The 20635-nt window shown below is 39.5% G+C and overlaps 2 protein-coding genes across 3 annotated transcripts; both read right to left on the bottom strand.

Moving 5' to 3' along the window:
• Positions 1 to 338: 338 nt before the first annotated feature.
• LOC115010111 (tyrosine-protein kinase CSK-like) lies at positions 339 to 12496 on the bottom strand. 2 transcript variants are annotated; one of them, XM_029434527.1, is made up of 13 exons: positions 12033 to 12496; positions 6655 to 6750; positions 6435 to 6548; positions 6186 to 6298; positions 4692 to 4911; positions 3649 to 3742; positions 3470 to 3535; positions 3028 to 3127; positions 2838 to 2928; positions 2678 to 2751; positions 1810 to 2005; positions 1613 to 1699; positions 339 to 1421 (listed from the first exon to the last, which is right to left on the bottom strand). In XM_029434527.1, exons 2-13 carry the CDS (start codon positions 6667 to 6669, stop codon positions 1236 to 1238), a joined length of 1356 nt encoding a protein of 451 aa, XP_029290387.1. In that variant the 5' UTR covers positions 6670 to 6750; positions 12033 to 12496; the 3' UTR covers positions 339 to 1235. The 2 variants fall into 2 exon arrangements, with proteins under 2 accessions (XP_029290387.1, XP_029290388.1); XM_029434528.1 differs by lacking the exon at positions 12033 to 12496 and adding an exon at positions 6900 to 7058.
• A 155-nt stretch (positions 12497 to 12651) lies between these two features.
• Positions 12652 to 19644, bottom strand: edc3 (enhancer of mRNA decapping 3 homolog (S. cerevisiae)). Its single transcript, XM_029434525.1, has 7 exons — positions 19485 to 19644; positions 19084 to 19249; positions 17989 to 18215; positions 17247 to 17585; positions 16998 to 17151; positions 16407 to 16624; positions 12652 to 16096 (listed from the first exon to the last, which is right to left on the bottom strand). Exons 2-7 carry the CDS (start codon positions 19245 to 19247, stop codon positions 15762 to 15764), a joined length of 1437 nt encoding a protein of 478 aa, XP_029290385.1. The 5' UTR covers positions 19248 to 19249; positions 19485 to 19644; the 3' UTR covers positions 12652 to 15761.
• Positions 19645 to 20635: the final 991 nt, after the last annotated feature.

The following is a 20635-nucleotide window of genomic DNA, read 5'->3' as shown; positions in this document are numbered from 1 at the left end:
AAATGTCTGGAAAAAAAGTGCTTTTTTAAAACTTTACTATACAGTATATTAAACTAATGGCTGTAATTATGTAGTTATCCAAAACACACGATCAGTCTAAAAAACACCAGAGGCGGAAGTAGAAAGTAGCAAAACAAACTGAAATACTCAAGTAAAGTAAAAGTAGCTCCAAAGTTTTCTGGTACTAATTGTAAGTACTTACTTTAAGTAACTATTACAGTACACTTTTATGAATTTGAATAACAATTTAATACTTCCATATTACATAGCAAATACTTTAACTTTGAAAATTTATTTAAAAAAAGGATGCTAAAAATATTGTCGCTGTTGCAAAACAATTTTCAAAATATATTTTTTTTTATTGTTGAAAATGGCAGCACAGTAAACTTATTAACATTCTCTTTACATACACAATTCAGAAAATTTGGTTGAATCTAAAGATTCACAAAATAAAACATTTATTGATGTCAGATAGCAATTATGTACATGGGAATGAGGTCTACACGACTGAGCTGAATGGTGTTATTATATCAGTAGTAAAGATGACCTTTGTCCAAAGTTGTGCTTCATTTTTTGATTTATAGGAGGGATCCAAACAAACACAAATTATACATCAATGAAAAGATATAGCTGCATAATTATAGTTATTTTAACTTAGTCCTTTTAACAAAATAATTAAATATTCATGCAAAAAGGTGTACCTGGAAATTGTAACAAATAATACAGCATGTAATGACGTCTCAAAACTGTGTTCCTACTTTTGACACGTATCTCCTCTTTTAACCGATAGATTCAGTCAATTTAGTCAAATTATGTTACGTCAACTCATGTTCATAAAATACAATGACGCCACCAATATAACCAATGATATCAACATAAAATACATAAAATATACAAATCCGGCCAAGGCACTGTGGCAGCACTGTGTTCAAAGGAAAGACTCGTCAATTTGACAGTTAATCATTCACTCTTGATAACCGAGCGCAGAAAGAGCGACTAAGCCAGTTATTAAGAGTTACTGCAGTTTGAACAGCCTGAGACGAGTGATGACGCTAAAAAAATATAAACGTTTACAGTTTTAATTAACAGTTCATGGACAAAGCAAACTTTATCGTAAACTTTGCAAAATAAAACAGTCCTTTTGAAATCTATTTTTCCCTCCTAGGTTATGGTCCAAGAGGTCAACACGAGAGAGAGAGAGAGAGGAAAGTCCTGTGTCTGTTCCATCAGATGACTCATTGTTTTTTTCCCATCCCTTGGCTGACATGTTGTAGCCACTCCTTCAACATTTGAAAGCTTGGCCGAGCAGCAGGATCCAGGTTCCAGCACTGTTTCATGATGTTGTAAACCACTTCAGGACAGCCATCTGGACAGTCCATTTTGTATCCGTTCTCCACTCGAGGCACAACGTCTTTTAATGGCTACAGAACGGGAAAAGGTGTTGGCAACTTACTTTGTACTCTTTAGTATGATAGACTAAACGTTCTCAAGTATCACTACTACGAGTCTAGACTGTTAATGAATTGCTAATTAATCTCCCTCTTAAATCTAAGCCCCAACTCCTCATTAATATTTTCGGTATGCCTCTTTCCAAAAAGATATTGATACTTACAATTCTCGGGTACGGCACTCGGCCAAAAGAGTAAATCTCCCAAAGCAAAATACCGTAGCTCCAAACATCTGATTTTGTGGAAAATTTCTATTGATTAAGAGAAAAACACACAAATGAGTTTATTTCAATCAATTGGAGCTACACATGACAAAGCACACTGCTCGACATGGCAACAGTCCATGAAAACTACAGTTCACCTTTTCTCTGAGGGCCTCCGGGGCTGTCCACTTTACAGGCAGCTTAGCAGTGTCCTGAGTGGAAGAGGCCTCTTTGGTCAGACCAAAGTCACTGACTTTGGCTATGTTGTCTTCCGACACAAGAACGTTGCGGGCTGCTAAGTCTCGGTGGACAAAGTTATTGTTTTCCAGGTATGCCATGGCTTCACAGACGTCTCTGTAAAAGTACAAGAAAACAAAAGTTCAAAACCTGAAGCACTTTTCTCTTTAAACTCTCAATCATGGGGTCAAATAATATCAATATTAAAGGGTACAGGGTGGAGTTTTCTTGCAAATAAACATGATTTAGTTTACATTTAGTGTTTCTCGCCCCGAATGCATCTCTAACTTGATGAAACATTCGATTTGATTTCTTGGTTTTTCACTTCATAACCTTCACCCGTCAATATGTGGAATTGCATAAAACAGAGAGGCATAAACAGCTGTTCTTGTCCCTTTCATTGGTTAATAATAATCCCTTTTTGAGGTAGGCCTACATGCGACTTCTGACTTTGTACTGTGCACCAATTCTACACATTTCTGCACAAGACTATCACTTCTAAAAACTGCAGATGTTTCATTTGAATTCACAGAGTAAAAGAAATTCTAAACACATTAAGTAATTTGACATCTGATGTTTCCAAACAGAGTTTGTTTTTCCCTAAAAACATTAAATGTAGGAACTAAATCAACCATATTAGCATAATCAATAAATATGCCTAGACGTGTTAAAGATTAAATGATGGACAAAGCATGAGCTAGTTTTATGTAATTCGCGCCACTAGTGATCAAAACTCCACTGCTTCCTTTAATATAGTATAATTGCAGATATTGTTGAAGTCATACGCACAGAACAAAATTAATGAGAGCCTCTCCACCAAGTACTGTCCGGCCTCTGGAACGCAAGTAGTCAACCAAACAGCCCTGAAAACAGACAAACAGACATGTGACATCTTTATAAAATGACTGTGGGTGGTGACAAATGATCAGGCAGACAGTCTGCCACCTACCTTGGCCATGTACTCAGCAACGATAAACAGACTCCCTTTCTCCTCTACTATCACTCCCAGCAGTTGCACCAGGTTATTGTGCCGTAGTTGCCTGAGGAAGGAGAGGAGCGCGCAGACATGTTATGTGACTTGTGTATTCCTGTTTCTAAAAAGAAAAGACCACAGTGACAAAACATGTAATTTCCCTTACGTCATGACAGAAGCTTCTGCAATAAAGGCCTGTGCTGTAACATCATTTTTTATGCACTTCACAGCTACTTTGGTCCCTCTGTAGTCTCCCACCATGACATCTGGAATGATCACAAACAATAACAATGAACGGTTAACCAGATACCAAACCAACAACAAAAATAACTAAAGCCTTCACCTAAACTATACAGACATGAGCGACTGCGTTTCATCGAGTTATTGACCTGGGGTTTTATGTAGTGAAGCAAGTTTGCATATTCAAAGTTTTACTTCCCTTTTATCAAAAGCATTGTACAAATGCTATACACACAAATGTAATGCTGAATATTTACTTATAAAAAGCAGCAATGGTCCTATCTACATGTTTATGATGCACATCTGATCTCTGCCACAATAACATTGGGTCACTTGTACTAATTAGTGTAAACTTGGAAGCTACTTGCCTCCAAACTCTCCTTTTCCAATAACCTGCTGCAGCTTGAGGTCTTTTCTGCTCATCGACCAGCCACCTGTTTAAAGAGGAAACAACATGCAGTCTCATAAACAAAAAGGCTACAAAGATGGTGAGGGTTACATGGTGGTTGCATAAATTGTAAAAAAGGTCCTACAAATTGAGACTTACTCCTGGAGAACTCATCCTGAGCGGCCACCGTCCCCTCCTCCAGCTTTGGCTTTATTAGTTTGGTGCACAGGCCGTCCGCGTCTGTGGTATAGTGCTACATACAAAACACAACAACAAACGTAACCAAATATTAATTTAATTTAAAATGGGGATCACATTTAAGGCTCTCCAACGGTTGCTCATTGCATATAGCCTTATAAAGTTAAAGACAATGTTACTAGAAAACAGGAAAACAACAGCCTTCAGTACATCATTGACTAAATTATTTGTCAGGTAATCCTTCATCTGGACAGAATACAGTTGGCTCTGAAAGATTTAATATATTGCTGGATTATATATTGGAAATATATTGTTATGTCTCACTATTACTCACATATCTCTTAGAAGATCTCAATTTATTTCATTTATGTACTTCTCTATTGATTTTATGTTGTTTTGTCAGCTTGTACATTCTTCCCCGTGTTAACGGTTTGTTCTCGATTCACGACACTGTGCTGCCGCCATTTTTTGGAATATTCAAGCATATAACTGTATCAACTTTCTGAACACTTACAAAGCTTAATTAAAAATACATATGACATAAAAACACCATCATTATAGTTTAGACGCACAAAAACTCAGCAAGAAATGCTTCACAATGACCAATAGAGGGCTGTATAGTCAAATAGGCTAAATATATAATGGTGACTGACAAGGTTTTCACTTAGAAATTCAGACTAAAATTAAATCATACGCATCTTACTCTGTTGACTATATACTGTACGTGTGCTTCTGTTTAAAATAAGAATGTTTAACAGCAAAAGGACTCATTTTAGAGGCCCAATGTCAGTTTGAGGTTAGCACTCTGCACCTCAGCATGCTGTTCACTCTTCCTCTTTGACACTTCCTGTTCATTATTTGTTCCAGGAACTGCATGTGGTCTATAAGGTAGCACGCAGGGGCTGTTAAACAGGAAAATACAACAAACGCTCTATATAGCACCGTTATAAACACTGAAACACCTCCTTTTATTTATAAAACTAAACCAAATGTGAATGTCCTACCTCAACCAGCTGCATGAGGTTTTCAAAGTACCCCTCGTCATCGATAGTGAGCTTGCCGTTGGAGTAGACAATGCGGTAGTGCTCCACCTTGCTTTCGCAGCTCACACACAGGGTGTAGTCGCCGGGGAAGTTGGTGCTCTCTCGCACCAAGAACAGGCCTGTTTCATGAGGGTGAAGCAGCAGCTCCGCCTGCTCCCGCGTTATCTTCCCATGAAACCATCTGTGAGTGGAAGAACCAGAGAGGGAACAGAAGCATCTTAAAGAAGAGACAGACTACAACTCTGTTACCAATACTAATCTAATCACTGAATACTTTTTCTTTTATGTAGCAAAACAAATGAGGATAATTTATGCATTTTAGAAACTAAATTTGGATCCTTTTCAGTTTATTATGTACACAAAACTATTGCAGTCTAATAAAACAGTCCTAAAATAAATCTGCCCTTCAAGTTTATAATGTTCAGCATTGGAAGGGATGCTTCTAACTCTTTTTAAGAGGTATTAATCAGGCCGACATCAGTGCGTAAAGCAACGGAGGCCGAATAGTCATTCTGGCCGGTAACTAGGGAAAGACTGCCGGGATTCATTCTGGATCTTTGTTGCTGATTATTTTCCATTAGCCTTTGGGACACTTTCATCTTTCCTTGTGTAATGCACTTCATAATGTTATTATCAAGATTAATGGGGGGCCCTTAATGCAAATAAAACAAATACTGTTCTGGAGATCAAGAGGTATAGATTACAGTCATTTGCATATCAACTGTGAGCAGTTCTACTATTGAATTTTCACACATTTTCACAATTTTCATATTCACAGAATGTACAGTTAAGCCATTTGCATGAGCCCCAATGAGAAAGTTGCATTTAAATATCTCACAGAAAAGCTGAAAAACAGAAACAGAAGCAGCTTCTCTCTCTGAGGTATAGGAGGAGGTATTTTCCATTCAGTTATGTACAACAGGAAGTTCATAGACACAATGCTGCCTCCACTCAACGGCCCCTAGATCCCCTTTAACCACTAACTGGTGATATTTAAAATCATTTTTTGATAAAGGGCTCTAAAATGTATTCACATGCTCGCATGCATGCACACGTAAACCCGTCCTTAGACAAGCAGGGAGATGTTTGAGATTACTTCAGTTTGAGATAGAAAAGAAACAACAGGAAACTACGCAGAGCTCAAGCGAAGCCTAGCTGGAAACAGACACAAGTGCACTGCAATTACAACACAGCCCGACCCAACTGTGGTCTCCGTTCACATACTACAGCGCCGCCACTGCCACGACAAATAGCCCATCTGCCTTCAGCAACCACACGGCCATAGGGAGAGGGCAAAGTAGAGCTATTTTAGCCATCGCTACAGAAACGACACGCTAGTGTGGTGGCAACTTTTGAAATATAGACAGATACATAAACCAAATCCTGTTTTCTAAAGGAAGTGACAGATTACAACGGAATCAGAACTAAATAAACCCTGATAACCTGTGTACTCACGGCATTAGACTCAGCTTGCCTCCAGATTTCACACCTTCTCTTTTCAGAACATAGTTAGCCGGAATAGTCCCTTCGCGACCTGCAGAGTTTTTTGCTTTGTACCAGTTTGGATCCTGAAACACAAAATTTCAGAAATGGTTAAAATGAATAAACTAAATATTAATGTGGAGTAAATATTGCACGAGAACTCAGATGCAAAACTCTGTAATTTAAAAAGGAACATAAGTTCAAAAGGCCATGAAACGTTACCTTTGTGACGATAATAATCGACATCACATCTCCTTTGTTGAAGGGAAGGTCCTGTTCTGATGTGCCTTTGAAGTTGTACCTGGCCACACACTCTGTGCCCTGCGGCCATGGAGTCTATGGGAAATGGGCATATCCCTAATTAGTAAACACATTCCTAATAAGACATGTTTTGTTGTGTATCTGAGTTGTGACATGCACACACTCTGGAGGCCTATCTTACCTGGACCTCTGTCATGGTGAGGTGGTTCAATCCTCTCACAGGTGATGTTTTCTAGCTGCTACCATTAGAGCTGGTAAACACACACACATACAGTACCTAAGAAAACAAACAGAATTGTTTCAGTATGACGCTCCTTTAAAGATATCCACTTAACCACAAACACATTCACAGGAAGACCTCGAATTTGTGGTTTTGCACATTCATAGTATTAGTACCTCACATCCACATACTTAAAACTAGCTTACCCACTTTAACAGCAACAACTGCATCCTATTTTATACCGATTTTAACTCATTGCCGAGTTATGTTTTGTAATGTTATGTTATGTTTAATAAAATGTATTATTATTATTATAGTAGTAAACAAGTCAGCTATTATCAGAACGCACTAGAGTTGCGTTAGAGCAAGCAGTGTGTGTAAAAATAACTTGCCGAGACAGAAAGCAGAACTAACTAGTCTTTTTTAATCTAACTTTCACAACTGGGGCCAGAATGTTTCCATGACGCAGGAACAGCATGTGCATAAAGACCAGGCTTCAGATCAACTTTGAAATATACTACAAAGTACATTTTTGAATTATATCATATCTTATTAATACAAGGAAGAAAACCTGAAACAAGTTTTGTAGCTTGTATTCCATATGGTATCCAGTTCATTTTGACCAAAAATGGACACACACTGGTTCTCCAGCTGAGCCCCAATGACTGGCCCTGGTAGGAATCAAGATCGCTCTCTTCAGCGCTGGAATGCAAACTTGTGGTGAGTTCTAACCAGGCCAGAAGGACTCATCCAGCACAGCGTTTCTTAACGTCAATAACGCAGCCACTGCGACTGTAGCCTTAGGCCTGAGTCATCCAAGGGCCATGTTTCCATTATACATGCACAACAAAATCAGAGCAGAGGCATTATAACGAAATGATGACCTATGGATTAAGTCATGCTCAACATCCCCCCTCTCAATCCTCCCCCAGAACACCACATCCTCTCTTCCTGTGTAGGTTCCCATGGAGAAGTGGTGAGGCTCTGGAGGGAAAACCCTGGCTCTGATGGATCTGTCACTTTGCATGAGGTCACATCCTCCAACACATTCATTACTATGCAGTCGACTTCCTGTTTGAGAGCCCAGACTTAGAATTCATCAGTATTTGGGTGGGGTACTAAGACACATTAAAAAGATTCTGCTGATATCACTCTCCGAGCTCTTCCTTTTAAGGTTTCTTCCATTGAATACATAATCTGGCATATGTTCTATGTCACACATTGAAATAAATGACCAGCCTCTTCACAACCTCTCGTGTGTCCCAGAGAGGACTGTCACTCGGTATGACGAGGATGACACGGATGTTGTCCCCCGTGGAGTACTGCAGCTGTCTATCGGGAAATATTTCCCACGCCCAACAAGGACACCCCACTGTGCAGAAGGTCATAACAGGAAAAGAAGACTAAGTCTGAAGCCATGCTAGTAGCACTTTGAGGCTGTAACGCTCATTGTGAAGAACTCAAACCAATCTCTCCAGGTGACCCCTTATCACAGCTCATATGAGCTACAGTCTTTTATAGACTTTATAGTATTGCTATTTTTACTTAAGTAAAAGATCGTAACACTTCTTCTAACATGGAAAAAAGTCAGTGGATCGTCAAAGTTGAACAAAGACCATGAACGTATGCACCAAATTGCATGGTAATCTATCCAACAGTTGACGAGCCGCTTCACTCTAAATTACAACCTCCTGGTGGTGCTAGAGGTAAAGTCAGGGGATCAGGATAGTAAGATTCATCATGTGGGGACCAGGAATGTAATCCATCCTTCCAGTTGTTGAGATATTTCAATCTGGACCAAAAGTAGTGGACTGACCGGCAATGCCAAACAGATCTAAAATAGGTGAAAATTCAAATCTTCTGACTAAAATCTGAGTATGAGTGATAACATGAAGCAGGAAATCCTGCGCACCATGCTCTAAAAACAGAAGTTGTTGTTTGCAACAGAGTCTGTCTTGGCAAAGTCCTTGGTATAGGGGCAAAAGTGATCTCACCAAGTGAGGAATGGATCAATGGGGCCAAGGCCGACACACAACAGCACTTTAATTCCTCTCTTTTGGGACAGTGAATGCATCTCAGCAGCAGGCCACCAGCAGCTGATTGAATGGGACAGAACTCAGTCTGTCATGGTGTCACATTGCCATTTCCAGAAAGCTCTACATGGAACCACAGCTTGCTCTTTTCAGTAAGGGGACAAGGCTGTCATTGTAAATCTGTTGAGTTTCTATTGACCCCTGAGCTTCTACTGACCCCTGTCTCATTGACAAGTCCATCATCATCAGGCTGTCCACTGAGTAGCTTTAGGGGCAGCGATGCTTCAGTTCTGCAGGTCTGGAGATATGAATTGTACTTCAAATTTTATTCAGCGAGTACAATCAACTCGTGTCTGCTGCTCCGTTATTATCCTGTGAATTCTTTTACACAGACAAAAATAACCTCAAATACCTAACAATGCCATGATACAGACATTACATAAGCTACTGAAAGCAACAGGAAACCAGCAAACTCAGTGACAGAATGAACATGAATGGAGTCAGGAAGGAGCACAAAGAGCACAAACAAACAGACTCAAAATGTAACAAGTAACTAATAAAAAGAGGCGTCATACCTTGTCAAACAAAGCTAATGTAGTTAATAGTGTCCACTCTGCGCATTGTTGACATCCATAACAATCCTATTGTTCAAACTAGACCGGTTGATCAACATTTGACTCTTGTCTAATGCAAGTCGTAGTCTGAACTGTACAGATCCTGACTGCACAAAGCAAGACAGGACAGGAATGTAGAAATATCTTCTTTGGCCTTGTTTAAATCTGCCACTCCCTTGTCTATCTACAGAGGCGCAAATGCTGATCCTGCAAGGTGTCGCAAAAACTGCTGTGATACAGTGAAGTGAGGATGGCTATGTGGACAGATCTGCAAATGTGCCACTGAAAAACAGCATTATGCGCTGGTCTTTGAAATGTCAATGTGTAAGTGGAATTTTTACTGGACTATTTCCCTTTTAGGGTAATTCTACTCCACTACAGGGAAATATTGCACTTTTTATTCCACTACATGTATCTGATAGCTGTAGTTACTCATTACATTTCAGATAAACATTTTACAAAAAAGAAAAACTTTCTAAAATAAAATGCCTCGTTAAAGATTAATTCAGTGGATCCAATTTGTTTTCGGCTCATGACCTCTTACAAAGAAGCAGTGTCTACTTGAGGCACTTCGTCACATTTCAGATGTCTATTAGTTGTTTGCAGTTTCACCAAAGATACATTTACCCTCTTAACATCTCAGATGGTTTCATTTAAATAAGGGTTCACCGCACAAACTCCAAAACATTTATAAAAATGTGTTTATCAGAACTTCTTTTTCTTTTTTCATACTCAGATTGTTCTTGTGACCTTTTGAAGGGGCCTTTGAAAGTTGGTAGATATATAAAGTAGTTCAAACCAGCTACAACAGTAAAATGCTGCTTACATACAGTATGCATTGTGCTGATAGTACCTCTGTGCTTTTACTTAAGTAAGGATCTCAATACTTCCTCCACCACTAGATATCCTGCAGTACAAATGTCACAATGAGCATCAGGTCTGTGTTATTGACCGTGTGCTCCTGCATCCCTCCTCTATGTGCAGCAGGGGATCCTGGGTAATCTGCCCCTCATCCTGACTCTCCAGCCTCAGGATGATCTGCGACTGCTTTGAAGCTATTGCCCTGTTATCATCACCATTACAGCAGCAGGGTGGCAGGGCCAAATGCAGAGAGAAAGAAACAATGATTTCTCTACATGTCCCCCCCCCCCCAAGCTTTTATCTGGCAGGCACCAAACACACCGAGTGGTGAGAATTGTAGACAAAGAGAAGGAGAGCATGCCACCAATTCACCCAGCTGGGTCTGACAGCCTGCCGATGTTCTTGAGGAACCTTAGAGGGGGAAATCACCTCTGCCTCCAGGACAGCAGCTGGACTCTGGTGCCGCAACACTGCTCACTGAAACAACCATATGCAGGATGTAAGACAGGAAGTACGAGTGCAGTGGCAGTCCCTGTAGCACAAGCAGTCATTGTGTCACTTTAATGACGGTCAGTTTTGCCTGTGAGACTCGGTAATACAAGGCATGAAAGCAAATTAAAGGGTTTACACATAAAATAGTGTCTTGTTTATCATAAATACAAAACTTAACATTTAAAAACAAGACCGTCTTTAGAGTAACAGGAAGAGGAAATCAATGATTGTCAGTCAGGGGAAACCCCCCTCAATTTGGCACCCAGGCATTACAGTAAACTTTGCATTTTACTTCTATCCAAAGTTAAAAGAACACAATGAAGATCTTGCCACTTAACAATTGGTGATTTTACAAAGTGAACACATCAATAACACCATGTAAGGCAAGGCTGCCATGCCTGAGCAGTGGACGGACACTTCCTTGCTGAAGGTGCTGTGCACACGATGCAGTGCAATGCTGCTCTGCTGATGCAGCCATGCATGCAACATTACAGGGTAGCAGGATGCACTTTGCTGTGGTTTCATGAGCTTGTTTCGCCAGCTTCATCCTTCTTTTCAGTTTCGTAAATGAAAACTTATTTGCGGGCATATTTTAAGGCTAAGCCAGCCAGAATCAGACTGGCTTTAGTCTTTGTTGCCTTCTTTTTCAGAAACTTGCTGTCTCAGCCAAAGGGCATCACCCTGAAACTGACCCAATATCTCCTCAGTTCCCCTCTTCCACAAATACTGGTTCCATTCAACGTGTTTCTGTTTGGCACATAGTGCATTGGTAGCTTCTCAAGATCTTTTTTTATTAATAGTTTCCTGAGAATGAGAGATTAAATGAGAAAAGCCAATGGCAAACAGAGAAATCATTAATAATAATAACCCCTCTGCAAGTGCAGCCAGTTTCACAGTCAGTAAATTAAAAGAAAACTGCCAAAAGATCGCAGGCTCTGTGAGTTCTGGAGTGAGCAGAATAAGATTATCATTATCAATACCATTATCTACCATGTTGGGATAAGATACATTTGTAGAGCTGCATAATGCAGTTGCTGCACCCCAAATGGCAGAAAAATCTAATTTATTATAACTATTTTTACTTTTACTTTAAAGCACTTTGAGCTAATTATATAAATGGAAGAGTAGATACACGCTTCATCATTATGTAGCTTACTTGCCACTCAGGATCCTTTCTAATAAACTTCATCAGAGCTGTCAGTTACTGCACAATAATATAACATGAAGTGTAACTTACAAGCTGGCCCACATGTTAGCTCCATATTAGAAAAGTGTGCCACAACACAACAGCTTTACTGCATCTACAAGCCACGGCCTCATTTCAAAATAAAACTCTTACCTGTTTGCAGGCAAAAACTGAGAGGTTTGAGGCAATAACAGGTGATTTGGTTACTGTCCGAAGTCCGTTTTCATCTGCGCGACAGCAAATTCCCATTCACGAAATAAATGACCGACAGTTGATGTCGAAGAAAAAAAGTCCAGATGAGGAAGTGAAATGTGCCTCAGGTGACCTGAAACTTCAGCAGTCCAAAAGTATCTCAATAAAACCAGCAAAGACTGCTGTTGGTGCGTCTCCTGTCAACATTATTTGAAAAAGTCGCTTTATGTGACGATAAATTAACTTTTATACGAACGTAAAACTTCCGTGTCGACTGGTCAAAGTCGGTGTGGAGAAAGTCAAGTGAGAGGAAAACACGCGATAACTCAACTGGTTAAATATTGCAGCGATTAAATGAATGCGTTTGAGACTCATTTGAGTGTGCTTCAGGCTGCCCCACTCCTTTTCCCCGTCAGAAACATTCAAGTTTTTTTTGCCCCACCTTGATTTCGCAGTGCACATGCGCGTTAATGAGGAACTAGTCCGAGGAAAACTGGATCACTGAATTCAGTTCAGTAAAGTTGGTGAAGGAATTAGATCATCAATGTTTTAAACAAAAAAAAAGTCCACACACATAAAGCAACGTTGAAAGTGTTTTATTGTTTCAGTCTGCAGACATGACACAAGAGGACTGCACAGCATTGTTGCACATGAACCTCGCTCTCAAAAGGAAACTGTTGTCCTGTCTAGACCAAACCTCCCACTGGCTATTTAATGCGGGGTTGTTGTTTTTTTTTCCTGAACTGCAAACTAATCTCGCATGACCTAAAACACCCAGTGCAGATCTGAGAATTTGAAACATGTAAACTAATTACAAAACATAACAATAAGCATAACCTTCGTTTACTTACAACCCAGTGGCTTTCCGTGTAAAAGCCAGATCACCTCATGGTTTCTGACTGTTCACATTTCGTAGAGAAATACCAATATTGTTTGAGGAAATAGTACATAAAGCTGCCATTTCAACACAATAAGGAAGAGCCACCAAAAGTGTGGTTTAATGGCCCCCTGGCGGCCAAAGAGAACAATAATCCTCATCACATTCAGTAACACTGGCTGATGTTTCCAAACCAGACTTGTCTCAACAGATGTGACATAACACATCAGGCCGGAGGAATGTTGGAGAAAGGACAAACCCTTTGTGCATGAAAAGTCATTTTCACTGAATCAGTGTATGAACCCTGTGCAGGATAATGCGCACAGAGAAAAAACAACAAATATAATGTAAGTATTTTGTAATCCTCCTGAGATGTTAACAAGTTAATGTGTGGACACAATACCACACCATAAACCATATCCCAGATGACATAATTTGTAACTTCTGCAACAGCGTCAATCCAGCCTTTTCTAGACTACACTGGACCTCACTGATAGAAGATTTAAGGACATGTTAAATACAATGTGCATGTCCATGTAATTCCCTCTGTTCTGGACACATTTAAAAAAGAATGTGGTCTTGTAAAAGAATAAGCAAAAGGGTTTGACTTTCATTGTCAAAAATATTTGGCAGTAGAAATACCTACGACCCCTCAGTCAAGGCCTCAAAAAGCAGCACAAAACAAGCAGCTCTTCTTTAATTATATTTCACAGTCTATGCTTTAGCTTCATTGTAAATACCACTAATGGTTGAGTACACAAACAGGCATACTCCACAACATCAGGAGGGGGGGGGGGGGGATTCATGAAAAGAATGTTCAACAACTTCTCATCACAAAAACCGAATCCAATTGTTTCAAAGAGGGCACTCAGTGCATGATGTTGCATCTTGTTTGAGAGTTTAGATCAAGATGATTCACCCAGTAATGCATTTGAATCCCAAATATAAAGAGCATTTGTACTTTAGAAAACGCTACTTGTTGTCAACCAACAAAACTTTGATAGAAAAAACCCCAAAAAAAAACAGTTGACATTCTTAGCTGCAAGGTAGTTTGAAACTTAAAGGACCATACCACCATTTAACACAAATCATTTCCACTTTACATCTCAACTAACCATCTGCAAACCATGCTATTGTGTGTTATAAATGTATATGCATGTTGTCTTCCAGGCATCCATTGGCTTCTATACAACAAGAAAATCTACTAGGACATTCTTGAAACTTTAGTCCATCACAGGTAATGTCAAGAATGTATTAATGTTTGTCAGTGTAATGCAGAGTAGACTTTTTGAAATCAACTACATTACCACACAACAATCATTTAACTACTACAGACATTATGTTTGCTGTGATGGATTCGCAACATAACAGAGCTCCAAGAGTCTGATAATAGATTTTTCTTTTAGTAATACTTGGAAACCAATAGGAAAATATATATATTTTAAACGTAACTGTAGTCTGCATCTGAAAAAGATCAGAACACGTTAAATATTCATGATTTGCAGTTAAGGAAGTCAAACTTGTAAACATTCCGATATGGTCCTTTAACATCGGTTAAACGATATGGTCTTTAACATCGGTTAATATATGATATGGTCCTTTTACAATAGAGAGCCAAAGTGAAACTGCAACTTCCGGGTTCTGTTCTCAAGCAAACATCAAGATCTTGATACATTTGTTGCTTCTCAAATAACTAAACACTCTAGCTTTGGAACAGTCTTTGTCATCTGTATGCCGTGTGGCTTGCTTCAATATCAGTTTATTCAATATTTAGGATTTTAGAGGCCTTTAAGCCACACCTGTAAGACCTATACGTTTTATGGATATGGACGAAACCAAGATACGATAACAGAAGTTCCCACTCTTGTAGTTTTTTCTATGCACGCAAAGTAATTGTTGTTTAACTTTGTTAACGTAACAAAAGGTTTCAATTTCTAAGAACAACTGCTGTAGTGGATGCCCAATTGTCTTGATTGTCTTTACGTGACAGATGAAAGAAATGGAGATTGAGTGACAGAAGCTAGTAGAACGTCATGACTTCGGCTCTCTATTGTAACAAAATCTAGTTGGCAAACCTTTTTGCCTAAAAGACAAGATTCAAAGAGGTGTTGCATGCAGTGTCATCTTATCAAAGCCCTTATCATGACAGCCTAATTTAGCATGAACAAACAAAACTGCCGATACCTGGATTCTCTCCAGTAGCTGCTCCATTCAACCAACACTGGTTTAGTTTGAAAATACAAAAATTACTCACATAAATGACAAATATTCCACATTTGCTTAAATGGATTTTCTATCCTATTAAAACATCTTACAACAGTAACGGAGTTCTGCAGAGTATGGCAGCCTATAAGGCCAGCCATTAGCAATAGTAACAGCAATGTAAGATTGTAGTCATGTTGTCTCATCCAAACTAATGTAATAACATCACATCTGCATGTACTATATGGTGGATCTGTGTTTATTCCCCAGATTTGGAATGAGGTTAGATTACAGTGACATTCACAAATGTTTCCATTTTAAGTCAAAGATTGTCTAAAACTACTGAAAACTATGTGGCATCATGTAAATACAATGGTATCTACATAATGGCTGAAGCCTCTGATGACCAACACATTTAATTTTTGAATAAAGCTCTTTTCTATCCCGGCTATATGCACTTAGTTCTTGTAGAACTAATGTACCAAACAGTGGTCCCTTTCACGTGCTGATGAGTTAGAAACTTAATGGATGAACTCTGGAATATAAGGCACCAAACCCAAATGGTCATGGAGGGTGAAAGATTCAATCTGTCATGTTGACCATTAGTGGCATTATGCAGAGTGCAGAGGGATGACAAATTTGCAGCCAAAAGGAGAAATGTACTTAATTCCCACTTCCTGGAACACCTGGCGAGGAATACCTATGTCACACAGGTATACCCTGCCAGCCCCCTCAGCCAGGGGAAGGGGGAGGCAAAGAGAGAGGGACCACTTGGCCTCGACTGCCTGCCCCTGTCCACTACCAGGAGGGTCTAAGCTGAGCACTGGCGCTCGGTTCTGGTTAGCCCAGTCTGCAGCGGCTCGGTACCAAGGCTGGTCCATCAGGAATGTGTTCTCGTGGCAGTCCAGGCAGTTTATGATTAAGTCCACTGGGCTGTCTGGAAGGTCTGTGAAGTCAGAGAGAACAAATAAAAAATCTGACCTCACCTCGAATGCAAAATGTAAAACTAGAAAAGTGCATTCAGCAGAGTATTGTCGGATATACTGCTACAGAAGCAGTTGTTGATCACTCGAGGCTCCTATTGGCTGGTTAAGAGGAGTCAGCAGTCCATGACAGTATAAAAAAGTAAATAAAAGAATATTGCAACACCGATAGGTCCTTGAGGATACAGTCTTACTATGATCTCAGAAAAACATTTTACGGCTGGGAGAGATAAAAGCAATACGTAAAAAATAAAATTAGAAAAATATGCCCACCTTTGACACTTGACACCTGTTTGCCACCAGTCTTGTTGAAGAGGGTGACCTCACTGGTGACTGAGTCGAGCATCTTGACAAAATTGGGCAGAAATAAGATGACATCCACTTCATGATTGGCCAGGTGACGACCACAGCTGATGCCCTGAGCTCCCTGAACATGAGGGCCACACAGCAGAGCCACTGTCGGACGCTGGTGTAAATTTTTTGGAGTGAATCTGGAAGAAACAGAAAAAGGAACTAAGTTGAATTATGCACTCTCGCTGAATGCCAGTAAATTCATATTTGGCATATAAAATAATAAGCTTCATTATTATAGAAGCCCAAATGTGTCTAATATTTAAAACTATTATGAAGACATTAACAAATACATCATATGAATATATAAAGACACAACTAGAAAAAATGCAATATATTTCTAAAACTCTGCTCTCTGTGACATCTTTGTTTGATTATTTATTAATAGCTTATTTGTTCAATATTGAAAATCCCATTACTATAATTTGGGATTTTGTTACAGCTGATAATGTACCTGGCTAACGACACTTCCTAGCAGCTCTTTTTTGCTTAAAACCATCACTACATGCTTACCTGTTGGGCCCACCCAGCAATGTAAGTCCCATCTGACTTGCACACACTCCAGTCATCTCAATTCTGCGCTCCAGTGAGAGACCATGACGCTCAGCCACTGACAACAGACGCTGGTGTAGTTCATAGGATATACTGGGTACAACAAGCCCAGAGTCTGTATGGAAAAAAGGATCAAGGTAAAAAGTAAATATAACAGATGATAGTTTTCCCTCACTACCTTTTGTTTCATTACAATGTGAAACAACTTACCAGTGCAGTACTCTTTGGTCCCAGGCTGAGGTACAGTAATCTGTCTGTACACAATAGGTTTGGCTTCCAGGATGTTTTCATCGTGACGGTACCGAGTGGGCGTCTGCTCTTGAGGCGTCCCACGTGACCTTGCACCATTGCGGCGCTCTGATATGTCGATTTCTGAGAAAACTGCTGCTTTGTCAAACAGAGCCAAGTTTCCTTCAAAATCAAAGTCTGTCTCCAGCCCGTCGTCCATGCCATCCCCAAAACACTCATCGTCTCTTAGCTTCACCTGACCGTTCTTCACACCGTTCTTTTTCGGTGTCGCTTGGTTTGCCCCTCGACTACTAGATGACCCTGATGGGAAAAATGCAGAGACAATGTCAACACAGCAACAATTGTAACGCTTTTGTATTTAATCAACGACTTTGTACTTCTACTCCTTTTACTATTTCCTTCCATTTAATTATTGTGTCGCCTACTTTACTTTCCTGTTCTTTTGCTGGTAAATGTCCCCATCGTGGGACTAATGAAGGATCTGATTCTGATTTTGTATTTTCAGTTTCATTGCATAACAATAAGCCCTCAGTCTGTTCAAAATAAATGAAGAGAAACTTGTCCTTATGCATTTCTTTCCCCTTTTGTACCAAACTCTCAACTAACCGTGACTCCTAAAACGGGGTATGAACCAAACCGTGACCTTTGTGTTCCGTTACTCTGCTACTCCCTATATTATCTGACTGCGCTACATTGCACTTACAGGAGTTGTGTCTTCGACGAAATCCTTTTGGCTGGCCAGGTATGTCCAGGTGACGTTCTCCATAGCTTTTGGAGCAGTGCTGAGGAGAGTTGACTTTCTCCACAGACCTGGGGTCGACCTTTGGGACTCCAACTGGACCGCTGCCTACCTTTGTGGATGCAGAAGAGCTGTTCCTAGCATTGCCCATTATGATATCTAAAATCTTTAGTTCTTTTATGTCAATGGCGCTGCAGGAAGAAAGAAAAAAAAGGTAAAATAGTATATTTAGTAACAGGAAGAAACAGTGGCTGTCAATCAGCCCAATCTGTGAAAAATATCTAGGCAGCAAACAATTTGTGGCTGAGCTAAAGAGACCAACTTGTTGAGAGTCACACATGAGGGAACACAATAATAATAATAATACAATATTCAGTTTTATCCCACCTAGATTACTGTCCAGCAATATGGTCACGTGCTTCAAAACAAGAGCTTAATCAGCTTTAGCTCACTCAAAACAGAGCTGCCCCCCTGCTCATCACTGCTCAATGAGGAGCAGGTGCATGCCAGGCGGTCATGTATGAGGGTGGAAGAGAGACTGGCATACAGCCTGGTAACATTTGTGCCTTAAGAAAACCTACATACCAATATTCACAACAAACATACACCAATGATACACATTATTATGACAAACCAGACATACCTCCATGGGACGCTTCAAATTACCTTTACCTAAAACCAATGCTTTAAAAGACAATGTAATGTATTGGGCTCAAACTGGAATAAACTACGACTACACTGAACCCAGATTACCAGTAGGATCAGTTTTAAAAAGAAATGAAGCACAGCAATTATTAAGAAAGAAATCAGTTTAGGCTACATGTGAAGGTTGATTATATTTAGGCAATGATTGTGCAGTTGTATATAACTATTTTACCAACTCTGTCATATGCGTTAATTATTTACTGGTGAGGTGACATTGTGAACTACTTACTTTCTCTTATTGTTATTTCATTCTGTTTAGTTGATATTGTGGCTTGTCAATGTGATGTTGAATGTATTGTGTAGAAAGGAAGAAAAGCATAGATGTTACTGCGGTAATCCTAAATAAAGCTTTACCTGAATGTGACCTCGGGGACAGGGCACTTGACTCCATTATGGAAAGGTTGCCTTAAGGAGATGGTTTGGCTGGACTGGTCCACAGACACCACCTCTCCTTGATAGACTCCCAGTGTTGGCCCACAGTTAATTGACACCAAACTACCCAACCAATCCGCTGCCATGACTGCGAAATGACAAAGAAAAGATTTCACTACTTATCAGAGAAGCTTTGTAAGAACCACACACTTTCTGTTGAACTAATACGCTAACTTTCTGACAGTAAGACATCAGAAACACTTATTGCATGATGTTACCGAAGTTATGCTAACTGACTAGCGCGAGCGTGGCCTGTTATCTAGCGTTAATTTCAACACGCAAACGCTGCATTTGATTAAAGACGTGGTTTTAAAGTGTTGTACCTTATCAGAATTGAAGCGACGCACACTCTACTCAAGAACACAAATGAATGAAGAGTTAAAATTAGTGTTAAAGGGAAATTTGAAGCTCCTTTAAACTGCTAGCTCTTAGCACATTGGATAGTCAAAAGATTCTGCTGTTGCTAGCGTCTGTATGACAGCTTCCGATAGAAGGCGTTTTTCAAAATAAAAGCTTAACCGATGATTATCCAAATATATTTTGTATTCAAAAGCTTGTGTTTTTGTTTTGTTTATGCTGATTCACATGTAACGTGTATGACTACTTGAGTATTAATTGGGATGTGCAATATATTTGAAGAGGTGAATAATGGTCTAACTGGGCTATGTAAAGAAACAACTTTGGATTTAATCAGTTGCATGCAATATTTCACACTGAGCTGTAGAGTATTAGCATGCTTATATAGTCATGGTCATTCATCATCCCTTTAACAAAAAACTATCAACTGGAGGTAATTTATTTTGTTGTTGTTTTATTTTTATAAAGAAAATTATTGTTAAAATATCTATAAACCACATAGATACAGCTGGGGGGGAAATGAAAAACAAAACAGTAGGCCAAATTGGAATACAATTTCTATAAGTTGCTGAAAATGAAGTTAATAAATAAAAAAACACCTATCTAAAGCATAGTTATAAAACATTTTGTTCTCTGTGTGTGCCTTATGACAATCATAATCAATGATTACACATTCACTGTCATACATCATTAATCAGAGGTAAGCTATGCGTGTTATGATCAGTGTTTGGGAGATGTTCTTAACAACTCATGTCAACAAACAGTCAACTGAGTGAGATCATGTAGAGACTATCCCAGACGTGTTAGCACATGACACACCCACCCCACTGCGTCCTGTGTACATAAGTTACCATGGATACTCGGTTCAAGGGTTGTACACTAAAAAGCTTGCAACCAAATCTGTGTGAGGCTTACAAGCAGAGCAAGTGAACATTGTGAGTGGACAGTAGAGGGTTTCTGCATCAAGGTACTGTAAGAGGAAGTCATTTTGTGCAGACTCCAGCTATTTCTTATCAATCCCATTTGTATACAGACATGCTTGTAATAAGATATATATATTTATAAGGGTGTGAGAACCAATTTGTAATAAGAGAAAATACTTCTGAAGATCACAAAA

The sequence above is a fragment of the Cottoperca gobio genome, chromosome 6 (genome assembly GCF_900634415.1).
Source record: "Cottoperca gobio chromosome 6, fCotGob3.1, whole genome shotgun sequence".
In the NCBI taxonomy this organism is placed as follows: domain Eukaryota; kingdom Metazoa; phylum Chordata; class Actinopteri; order Perciformes; family Bovichtidae; genus Cottoperca; species Cottoperca gobio.
Note: the sequence above shows the minus strand (reverse complement) of the source record. Positions and strands in the feature narration are given on the sequence as shown.